Below are 12,418 nucleotides of genomic sequence, written 5' to 3' on the forward strand. Positions count from 1 at the left end.
GCGCTCAGCTTAACGGAGTAATAAATCAATACGAATACAACACACAAGACAGCCGGCCTGTGAACAGGCCGGCGGCGAGGCTACACAAAACAAGGTGGTTAATAATATTAACAAGGGTAGGCGCCGAGCGCCGCAGAACTGATAAACAGCGGCGAGAGGAACGCCGCTTAATTTAAATAAATGAAACCCGCTTACCTGAAGCGAAAACAAGCCGGCCTCCAGCGGTGAGGACACCGCCCCGGAGGGCTAATCAACTAACTCCACCGAGCGAGAGCGCTCAGCTTACGGAGTAATAAATCAATACGAATATAACGACAAGAAGAAAAGAGTTGGTGGACTTAGCGCAGTTTCTTGGAGGGTGCATAAGCACAGCCCCAACCCTACGGGTAACGAAACTACCACAGCGCTTTGTCCAAATTTCAATCCAACTCGCAACCTGCAAACGCGAGAAGATGTAAGAGGTCACTTCCTGGGTTTACCGGTCTTTTATGCCGGGGTCACGGGGTGACGTCACCCAGGTCACACGTGACTTTGTTGTTACTATTACTCGACCTGCACGTTCGTGTGATGGATATCCATGTGCTGAAAGCACCGCCTCTGGCGGTCAGTAGAAACGAAATAGAACCTACCCGTTTTGCACTTCATGCCTGTTGTCAGTGTACCTGTGTCACTCCTTGCCACAAGGGGCGTTACAATATGTATTGTGTGGACAAGCAATGAAGGCTAAGCAACCTAAACCAGGACGAGATGTTTCAGTCACATTCAATTCCAAGACTCTGACAAAGAGCTGACACACAATTAATGTGTACAGAAACAGATAGGTCTTTCTTTTTCCTGCCCTTTTATTTTTAAATTGACAAACATATGTTGTCATGCTGAGTGCTTACAGTGGCTGCACATGACAAACTAGGCTAAATTTACTGAAATAGGCCGAACATCTTTTATTGTATTGGTTTCCTACAGTTCAACGAACTCTTTTTTTTTTTTTTTCAGCTTCACATGCCAGATCAGGCCTGATGGAACACTGGGCTATCACCTTTTTGTACCCAAAGACATGATCTATGTAGTCATCCAGTCACACTTCCCTCACCTGGATGTCTGCTAGCTAGACAACAGGGTCTCTACAAACACATCCGAGTCTTTGTTCCTGAACCCTACAAGGAGGTAATGTGCCCTACACCAGATATGCTGCCTCCAGATGGGTCAGAAGATGAAGAGGTACAGGTGCAGGCAGATAAAGCACAAGAAGGACAGGGTCAAGGTAACGGATGCGGGCAAGGACGTGTGTGTGTGTGGCTGCAGAAGCGGGCGTGGTCATGGGTATGGCTGTGGCCACGGCAGAAAGGCTGAAGTGGTGGGGGGTCTTTTGTTGTTATTCATCAACTCTTTCACTCACTCACCCTGACACCCTGTACACCAGTTCTCTGCGTCTATCTTGAGCACAGTTTACCTACTGCCGGCTTGCTAGGCCTGTCGCAGCTTCCCCAGACAAACAACTATTCACACACACATTCACACTTATGGGCAATTTAGAATAGCCAGTTAACCTAACTGCATATCTTTGGACTGTGGAGAAAACTGAAGCACCTGGAGGAAACCCACACAGACACGGGGAGAACATGCAATCTCTACACAGAAAGGCCCCCCTTGGCCATGAAGTTCGAACCCAGAACCTTCTTGCTGTGAGGCGACAGTGCTAACCAATGCACCACTGTGCTGCCCTATTCATGAACTAAAAACATAATTTTCAAAGAACTTTAGAATTTTGGTGGCACGGTGGTGTAGTGGTTAGCGCTGTCGCCTCACAGCAAGAAGGTCTGGGTTCGATCCCCGTGGCCGACAGGGGCCTTTCTGTGCGGAGTTTGCATGTTCTCCCCGTGTCCGCGTGGGTTTCCTCCGGGTGCTCCGGTTTCCCCCACAGTCCAAAGACATGCAGGTTAGGCTAACTGGTGACTCTAAATTGACCGTAGGTGTGAATGGTTGTCTGTGTCTATGTGTCAGCCCTGTGATGACCTGGCGACTTGTCCAGGGTGTACCCCGCCTTTTGCCCGTAGTCAGCTGGGATAGGCTCCAGCTTGCCTGTGACCCTGTAGAGCAGGATAATGAGATGAGATATCTTTTTTGAAATATGCATTGCTAAGGAGTAATCTTTACAAGCAGATTTCTCCATTTCTGACTTTTTGTAAGAAGTAAACTCTGACTACTTCAAACGCCCATCTCTCACTGGTATATGGGTCAAATTTTTAGATCTATGCATCACTGGAAAGATTTTTTAATGGCCTTTCATTAAAAAACAAACAAAAAAACCCCCCTCAATTTTGAAAATCTGACCCATGTAACGAAGGGTCACGTATATGGAATTTTGTGGTAAACAAAAAAAGTGTTAACAAGAGTGCTCTGAGAGCACAATATCCCCCGCTGGCAGCTATGCCATAACTCTGGTAAAACGTGACTGAATTGAATGAAATTGCAATACATGTATTACCGACATATAACAAAGAATTCTGTCAAGTTTTGTGAAATTCCTCCAAAAATTGTGATAGGAGTTGATTTCAGAAGAGTACCCTTTCTGGGACGGATGGACAGACAACTGACAGACGGACATTGCCACGACATAATCCTCCTTCGGGCCTTTCAGCCAGTGGGGGATTAAAAAAAAAAGAAAAAATATATGTTTGATATTTTAGAATCTTCAAAGTATCCAGTGTTTCCCTTGATGACGCTTTGTACACTATTGGCATTATCTTAACCAGCTTCATGAGGTAGTCACCTGGAATGCTTTTCAATTAACAGGTGCCTCGTCAAAAGTTAATTAGTGGACTAGTTTCTTGCCTTCTTAATGCGTTGGAGATCAAACAGTAAACAATAAATAATAAAAATACAGTAGTTATATTCGACAACTGGAGTAATCCATATTATGTCAAGAACCGTCAACTAAGTAAAGAGAAACGACATCCATCGTTACTTTAAGACATGAAGTGACTTTTAATTAATAAAAATAAAGAAAAAACATTGAATTAAGAGGTATATCCAGACTTTCGACTGGAACTGCAGATTAAAAATGAAGTAATTCAACGTTCCGATTTCCCTTTTCTTTTAAAGGCTTTTTTCACCTTTATTGGATAGGACAGTGTAGAGACAGGAAATGAGCAGGAGAGAGAGACGGGGAGGGATCGGGAAATGACCTCAGGTCGGAATCGTACCCGGGTCCCCGGATTTATGGTATGGCGCCTTATCCACCTGAACCACGACACCACCCCCCCGAGTTCCCTTTTCCGAGGCAGACTGAATGCCGCATTAGTTTTCACACACAACACACATTCCCCATCCCCACACCCCCTTTAATGTTTCCACATTTTATTTGGGTGTGTTTGGTTGTATTTGTCCCTGTTCTTCCTACAATTGTCTCACAATTCTTACTGATTAGCTGGTGGAAATGTTGCAGCACTTAACATTTCTAAAACACATTTCTAACATGCTCTAAAATTAAAAACAAAAAACAAACAAAAAAAACCCCCCAATGTTAATTTTTCTTTTGCAAATCAATCATCACGCACCTTGTAACCAACCTCCGGTGTCTGCGCTTTATTCCAGTGGCTTGGCAATGTTTTCATCTGTCTGTTGGGAGCTGGTTTGCTGAGAACAATATACAAAATGTTCCTTATGTTCATCATCAGTGTTTTAGTCTAAGCAGTTCATATCAGGAAAGGACAATAGTGATTGTTTCCTTCTTACGTTTTTCTGATTGTTTCAGCATCTACTGCTGACACGAATACAGGTCGACGCCTCACAAGCTTTTTGGTTCCATAGCGCTTGTTCGTCTGGATCATATCTGAAGAACGAGATTTACTTTTCAAGTCATAAACATAACATTATTATTAGTTTTCATTTTATGTGTGCTTGTAAAACAAAGCCACACACTGAGTGATACAACGAGCTATAATACTGTCACCGTATTTTCATATCGTTAACTGTCCTACACCTTAAAGTCAAACAAAACCCAAAAATAAACGCTATTTGCCAATAACAGCAAATGCCCTAATGTGCCCTCTGCATGTTTAATTAAAAATAAAACTTTATAGCAACTTATCCACTTTAAAAGTTATGATACTGCTACAAATATGCTTACCTGGGTGCACTGAAACCGGATATCCACCTGGGACGTAACAGGCACACTAGTACGCCGCTTGCCTTTGTTACACGCAGATATCAAATAAAGGCTTCTAATTAAAAAAAAAAAAAAAAACCCAGGCACCACTGTGCTCTCTCTCTCGCTCTCTCTGTTTTCACTGCTTCAGGTGGGTTAAATGCAGAGAAAGATCTTCACTGTGCTGTAATGTATATGTGACAAATAAAGGCTTCTAATTCTAAACATCTAATCAGAAATTTTCTGTAACCATGTTATTTTTTATTGGCAACAAAATCCGCGAATCAACAGTCTTCATTTTTATGAAGTTTGACTCTTACTCGGTAAAATGAAGCATATGCAGTACTGACATAGATACTAGAAACAACAGTTGTTATCATAGCAACCCAGTGCTCGCCATCTAAAAATATGGCTTTTCCCAGTGAATAAAAACAAACAAAAGCATGTCACATAAAAATACAAGGAAACATTTAAGTTTTTGAAAAAAACAAAAAAAAAAAACCCACTGAGCAGCCAGCGATGGCGTGTTTATAGGCAGCAAAAGGTTCCCAAAAGTTGTGTGTATTCACTGCTTCAATGATCGGGCTTATTTTTACACCCAAACGCTTGACACTCGGGCATCTTCAGGGCTGTTTACAGCAATTTAGAAGCGATGTATCCACTAGATCTCAGCCTCGGTAAGTCATGTAGCGTGTAGATGATGTCACGATCTCGGATTCTCTCGCGTAATTTGTACTCGGAGCGCGATATTTGAACCTCGGAGAGAGTAAGATGTCAGCGCCCAGGGACACTGTTTTTCTTTTAAAATAAAATCTGTATACAGTATACAGGTACAAATACAGTATGAACAAGTGAACACTCGAACATGTTTTGTATGAATATTATCTGTCAGTATGAAGGAGTTTATTTTTGGGTTTTGTTAATCTTGAAATCTAAAGAGCATTCAAACAACATGAATAGTGTGTGTGGGAATGAGGTGGTACCTTGGAAGCAGAGCGTATATGTTTGTGAGCCAGCCATGAACTCCATCTCTGCTTTGTTGTCCTGTGTATATTTCTGCTCCAATTCCTCACTGCTGATGGAAGCTGCGTTGTGACCTCCTCCCTGAATAATTAAGACGGACTGTATGATGAAAAAAATACCACAAACATCTACAGACATAATACAGCATTGGTTTATGAGAAATTGAATAAAAGAGCATCCTGTTTATTTTTGTCATGAATCTACAGACCAAACATGAAAATAATGAAAAATCTGCCAAGCAAATTGGATGAAATTCAGTACAAGTTCAGCAAGTATTACATTTGTTTTGGGAAAATCTTAAATCTCTTAGAGATGTTTTAGTCTTCAATATTTTATTCAAACTTTCTAGATATAGTTTTATCTCAAGCTACGGTCACACTACACTTTGCGATGCTTTGCGATGGATTATTGATGAAAATGAGGCGTTTTAGTGGCAATGCATACTTCGTACAGGTGAGCTAAAAGTTCTGGTCACACAGCAGGCGAACACTCGGCCCTTTTCTTTTTAGGAGACCTGGCATTTTTTCTAGGAGGCATGCTTAAGGGTTTTGTACGTATCGGTGTCTGGCAGGAGAATAATCGCCAATGCCTTGCTCAATAGATTTCAACAATGCATGACATCAGCTCTGAATGTACAGACCTCAAACTCTCATGGTTACCAGAGGACCAGCCCCCCACTGTAACCCTAGCTATGTAATAGGCGAGAGGCCGAGGGCTACAGAAACTGAGATCGGCGCCGCCTAATGCGCCATATGGTGCGGGAAGGACTTTAGTGACATCAGCGCCCATCAATCAGCGACGATCACAAATGCATTGTCTAACCATCACCAAACATTTGCCGAATATTCATGAACCCTTCGTCCAACCAATTACGAACCTTGGCGAAGTACATACATTGCCGAAAGTAAATGCACTTTTCAAGTCTTGGTGAAGGTCAGGCTATGCTGAGCGGCTGTGTCGCCGAGGCCCCCGCGAGGCCCATCGGGGATATAGATTTGAGACAAATACATCCCTAAAGGCTCCCTGAGCTTCTGGAAGTATTCCCAAGCCCATCTGCGAGCATTCACCGCTTAGTTTGCCGACGAAAACATCACTACCAAATTTCAATGCATGCACTGAAATTTTTCGCAATGTTTTTGCCCACTCTCAAGGCCGAGACGCACCAAAAAACAACTCCCAAAACTTGGAGAACATTCGCCGTGCATCATATGATTAGTGGCGACGCTACCAATTTTTCATCGTCAAATTTTTCATCACAAACCCATTGCAAGCTGTAGTGTGACCAGGGCCTCATTTGGTCTTGCAACAATTAAACTAACCTTTTGCTCAGTATAGTGTAATGTTAACATTATAATTATTTCCGATACTGGTGTACTGGTATATCCAAATCCCTACTGTTCCCAAAAATTTTACCCGATGCTGTTACTTACTGACGATGCATACTGAATCCAGTTGCCGTACTCATCCTCCCAGTACCATGCCCAGCTGGTGGTGAGGATGTAATTGGGTTCGATCACTGAGGAGACCGTTGAGAGACGCCGCACAGTGTCAGAACCACGGGTCATTGTATCAAAGCAGACTCCAGAGCTTTACCAGAGAGGACATACAGAATAACAGACAAATGGTTGGAATGATTCCTCGGTCCAGGTTTTGATAATCAGCCACTAATTGTGAATAAAATGTTGCAGTACAGTTAGTACAGTCAGTTTGTAGGTTCTTAAATATCTCATGTTTATTAATTAGCATTACAAAGTGATTGCATTGGCATGAATTTGGTAAAGAAAGCTGAATAAATGTACTTTAGTCACCTGGAAATATTTCAGAGAAGATGAGACCAATTCTAGACTATGCTGGAAAAGGCTTTTACTTTGATAGAACTTCGAGAACTTTCATTTAATAATGCTTAGATCAAACTATGTATGAAATGTAGATGTGTCTGTGGAACTGCCTTTTTAAAGGGGACATATGATGAAAAACTCACTTTTTCAGTGCTTGTGAGTTACATACATTTGGGTATCTGGAGCCTACCAACCCACAAACTCTGAAATAAGACCAGAGTTCAGTTTCTTTTGTTCTGCCCATTTCAGAAAACATGAGCTTGAACCAGCCATTCAGATTCGTCTCCTCTTTCTATGTCACAAGAGGAGCTCATTGGAATAATCCCGCCCCCTAATCTAAGTATCTCCACTCATGGCTTGAGAACTGCCTTTGTGAATGAATATTCATGAGGAAAGTGCTATCTGATTGGCCGGCAGAAGGAGGGGAAGAGGGGGAGCAGTGGCTCATTTAAAGGAACAGGAACTCAAAATGGCCGTTTTGAACAGGGCTGTTTAGACGGGGGGAGAAGGGAGCTGTGGTGTTTTATCCTTGCAACATTTTGACCAAAGCATGTTACAGACATTTCATTAAGACCTCAGGGAACTGTGTCAACTCGTAGAACGTCACCTTCAAACCGTTGTAATTCTGACATATCCAGCATGCTATTTTTGTCATCTTTAACAGATAAATACATTTATTTAAAAAACAAAAAACCTTGCACCCTTGTGCTGTAGTGAATTCTGTTGCTGATCGGCTTCTGTGTCATCTGAGCTACGTCACCCACGTGGGTACATTTTTAAAAAATTGGTACGTCCATAAATAGTGTTACATCAAACACATTGCCATGATTTATTACTCCGCACTGATTTATTTATTTCTGTCATTGACAGTATAGCCTTTAAAAGCACTGAAGTCATTCATGAAAAAGTCATTTGTAGCCTGGGTATACTGTAGCTAGTAACTGAAGTGTGGTTTGCTGGATGTTGCTGTTGTTGTTACCTCGCCTGGGATGGAGTCCACCAGGGGGCGAGGTATTGTTTTTGGTCAGGTTTCTTTGTTTGTTTGTTAACGATATTATTGGAAAATGGCTGGACCAACCTTCATGAAAATTTCAGGATAGATGGGCATTGGTCTCTAAAATAGAACCTCCAACATTTTAGGGGTCATCCAGTCAAGGTCAAGATTTTTGTGGCTACTGCCTCATACACTCATACGTAAGAGTGTAACGATTGCGCACTGCGCATGCACATACACGTGTTCCGATTAAAATGGCTGGTGAGTGTATACAATTCAGTTCACCATTCGAAATAAATGGACTAGGCTAAAGAAATCGCTTTCAGACATGTTTATGCTTATTACAGAGGGAAAGTACGTTCCACTGAGCTCTAGCGCCGGGCCATTTCCGGGAAATAAGAGTTTCGGTCATGGCGACAGTGTGTGTACAGTGGGGCAAAAAAGTATTTAGTCAGCCACCAATTGTGCAAGTTTTCCCACTTAAAAAGATGAGAGAGGCCTGTAATTTTCATCATAGGTACACTTCAACTATGAGAGACAGAATGGGGGGAAAGAATCCAGGAAATCACATTGTAGGATTTTTTAATGAATTAATTGGTAAATTCCTCGGTAAAATAAGTATCTTGTCACCTACAAACAAGCAAGATTTCTGGCTCTCACAGACCTGTAACAACTTCTTTAAGAGGCTCCTCTGTCCTCCACTCGTTACCTGTATTAATGGCACCTGTTTGAACTCGTTATCAGCATAAAAGACACCTGTCCACAACCTCAAACAGTCACACTCCAAACTCCACTATGGCCAAGACCAAAGAGCTGTCAAAGGACACCAGAAACAAAATTGTAGACCTGCACCAGGCTGGGAAGACTGAATCTGCAATAGGTAAGCAGCTTGGTGTGAAGAAATCAACTGTGGGAGCAATTATTAGAAAATGGTAGACATACAAGACCACTGATAATCTCCCTCGATCTGGGGCTCCACGCAAGATCTCACCTCGTGGGGTCAAAATGATCACAAGAACGGTGAGCAAAAATCCCAGAACCACACGGGGGGACCTAGTGAATGACCTGCAGAGAGCTGGGACCAAAGTAACAAAGGCTACCATCAGTAACACACTACACTGCCAGGGACTCAAATCCTGCAGTGCCAGACGTGTCCCCCTGCTTAAGCCAGTACATGTCCAGGCCCGTCTGAAGTTTGCTAGAGAGCATTTGGATGATCCAGAAGAGGATTGGGAGAATGTCATATGGTCTGATGAAACCAAAATAGAACTTTTTGGTAAAAACTCAACTTGCCGTGTTTGGAGGAGAAAGAATGCTGAGTTGCATCCAAAGAACACCATACCTACTGTGAAGCATGGGGGTGGAAACATCATGCTTTGGGGCTGTTTTTCTGCAAACGGACCAGGACGACTGATCCACGTAAAGGAAAGAATGAATGGGGCCATGTATCGTGAGATTTTGAGTGAAAACCTCCTTCCATCAGCAAGGGCGTGTTAGGGTTTTGCTGGGATTCGAACCTGGTTCGTTGGTGTGATAATCCAGCAAACCCCCACTAGGCCACCAGGGGGATGACTCAAATGCAGAGGCGTGAGGCGGAAGTAGAAAAAGAATCAAAAGGTTTATTTAAACTATATACACTATATACAGGGCAAAACAAAAGACAAAAAAAAAACCAAAGAGTATAATCCAAAAGAAAAGCAAAGTGCAAAAATTCAAAAGCTAAGAAGATCAAAAAACACAGTACAAAGGAAACTGGAGATAAACATAACAGCACAAAGACTCCGTGACAAGAGGACTGAACTCAGGGGTATAAATAGACAAACTAATTAAGGACACAGGTGAAGATAATTAGGCAATTAACACAAACACAAAACACAGGAACAGTGGCGGCCTCTAGAGGCCAAAATAAACACGACATGAAAAGGAAATAACAGCGGCCTCTAGAGGCCAAAACAGTCCTAGTCCTAACAGGACCCCCCCCTCTAGGAGCGTCTCCTGACGTTCCCAGGGCGATCCGGATGGGCCGAATGGAAGTCCCGACATAGTTCTTTATCAAGGACATCCCGAGCAGGAACCCAGCAGCGCTCCTCAGGACCATAGCCCTCCCAGTCCACCAGATATTGCAACCCGCCGCGGACCCGGCGGGAGTCAAGCAGGCGATTCACAGTGAACACAGTCTGCCCCTGGAAGATGCGGGGGGGTGGGGGGTTCCTAGGGGCAGGGGCATACGTAGACGTCAGTACGGGCCGTAACAGGGAAACATGGAAAGTGGGGTTGATCCTCAGAGTCCGGGGCAACTGGAGCCGGTAGGAGACAGGGTTCACCCTGCGCACCACCTTGAAGGGGCCAATGTAGCGAGGAGCAAGCTTGCGGTTCTCCACCCGCAGTGGAAGGTCCTTAGTGGACAGCCAAACACGCTGCCCAGGGCGGAAAGCGTGTGCAGGTCTTCTATGGCGGTTGGCCTGAGTCTGGTTGGTTCTGGAGGTCTGTATGAGGGTCTTCCTGACCTTGCTCCAGGTCTTGCGACACCGTCTCACATATTGGTTGACCGAGGGCACCCCCGCGTCCTCCTCCTGGTCCGGGAACAGAGGTGGCTGGAACCCGAATTGGCACTGGAATGGCGACAGCTTGGTGGCCGATGACTGCAGGGTGTTGTGGGCGTACTCCGCCCATGGCAGCCAGGTGCTCCACGATGTCGGGTTATCCATAGCCAGGCCTCGCAGGGTGGTTTCCAGGTCCTGGTTGAGCCTCTCCGTCTGACCATTGGACTGTGGGTGAAACCCAGAGGAGAGGCTGGCAGTGGCTCCGATGACCTTGCAGAACCCGTGCCACACTCGGGAGGAGAACTGGGGCCCTCGGTCTGAGACGATGTCCTGTGGAAGACCAAAGACTCGGAAGACATGATTAAACAAAAGTTTCGCAGTTTCAAGAGCAGAGGGGAGTTTGCACAGTGGTATGAAGCGGCAGGCCTTGGAGAATCTGTCAACTAAGACCAAAATGACCGTGTTACCTTGTGACTCAGGGAGACCCGTGATAAAGTCGACTGCCACGTGGGACCAGGGACGCCGGGGAATGGTCAGAGGATGCAGGAGACCCTGGGGACGCTGTCGTGGGTTCTTGGTTCTGGTGCAAACCTCACAGGACAGGACAAATGACCTTACTTCCTTCTCCATGTTAGGCCACCAGAAGCGTCTTTTCAGGAAGTCCAGGGTCCTCCGAGCTCCCGGGTGGGCGGTGAGAGGGGAAGAGTGACCCCACTGGAGAACCTTGGCCCGGGCTTGATGTGGGACGTACAAGAGGCCTGGTGGCCCCGTCCCAGGACCGGGGTCCTGGCGTTGGGCTCGTCGGACAGCCTCCTCAATACCCCAGCGGACAGGGGCCACAATCCGGGACACAGGGATAATAGGCCCGACTTCATTCTCCCTGTTAGTGGCAGAGAACAGTCTGGACAGTGCGTCAGGTTTGGTGTTCTTGGAGCCGGGGCGGTATGAGAGGGTGAAGTCAAACCGACTGAAAAACAGGGCCCACCTAGCCTGTCGAGGGTTCAGTCTCTTGGCTTGCTGGAGGTACTCCAGGTTCTTGTGGTCAGTCCAAACCAGGAATGGATGTTGTGCTCCCTCCAGCCAGTGCCTCCACTCCTCAAGGGCCAGTTTGACCGCTAGCAGTTCTCGATCCCCCACATCGTACCGGGACTCAGCAGGACTCAGGCGGTGGGAGAAGTAAGCGCAGGGGTGCAGCTTTCCTTCCGAACGTTGAGAGAGCACCGCGCCGACACCACTGTCCGAGGCGTCCACCTCCACGATGAATGGTTGGGAGGTGTCCGGGAGAACCAGAATGGGTGCCGTGCAGAAGCGGTCCTTGAGGTCTTTGAATGCCTTTTCTGCCTGAGGAGACCAGCCATAAGATCCACCTGTCCCTTTGGTGAGGTCTGACATGGGTGCTGCCACAGAACTGAAGTTCCTGATGAACTTGCGGTAGAAGTTAGCGAATCCTAAGAACCGCTGAACCTCCTTAACGGACTTGGGAGTAGGCCAATCCCGGACGGCCAGGGTCTTGGCAGGGTCCATTTGGAGTTGGCCTGTCCGTACAATAAATCCCAGAAAGGAGACCTCGGGAACATGAAATTCGCATTTCTGGGCCTTGGCGAACAGATTGTTCTGTAGCAGCCTCTGGAGAACCTGGCGGACATGGTGGCGGTGCTCCTGCACGGTCTTGGAAAAGATAAGGATGTCGTCGAGGTAGACAAAAACGTATAGGTTAATCATGTCCCTTAAGACGTCGTTGATTAGGGCCTGAAAAACAGCTGGTGCGTTGGTGAGTCCGAAGGGCATCACCTGGTATTCGTAGTGCCCAGACGGGGTGTTAAAGGCAGTCTTCCACTCGTCTCCCTGTCGGATACGGATGAGGTGGTATGCG

The 12,418-nt window shown here is 45.5% G+C and overlaps 1 protein-coding gene across 2 annotated transcripts in view; it reads right to left on the reverse strand.

Annotated features, from left to right (window-relative positions):
- LOC132869609 (protein mono-ADP-ribosyltransferase PARP12-like) overlaps positions 1-12,418 on the reverse strand; it is a 67,942-nt gene that overhangs the window by 15,351 nt on the left and 40,173 nt on the right. For both annotated transcript variants that reach the window (XM_060902888.1, XM_060902887.1), the window contains 4 exons: positions 6,601-6,757; positions 5,131-5,251; positions 3,736-3,832; positions 3,558-3,636 (listed from right to left, as the gene is read on the reverse strand). In XM_060902888.1, the coding sequence (XP_060758871.1) occupies positions 3,558-3,636; positions 3,736-3,832; positions 5,131-5,251; positions 6,601-6,757 (454 nt within the window). The remainder of the gene's footprint in view (positions 1-3,557; positions 3,637-3,735; positions 3,833-5,130; positions 5,252-6,600; positions 6,758-12,418) is intronic.

Source organism: Neoarius graeffei, chromosome 21 (genome assembly GCF_027579695.1).
Source record: "Neoarius graeffei isolate fNeoGra1 chromosome 21, fNeoGra1.pri, whole genome shotgun sequence".
Lineage (NCBI taxonomy): Eukaryota > Metazoa > Chordata > Actinopteri > Siluriformes > Ariidae > Neoarius > Neoarius graeffei.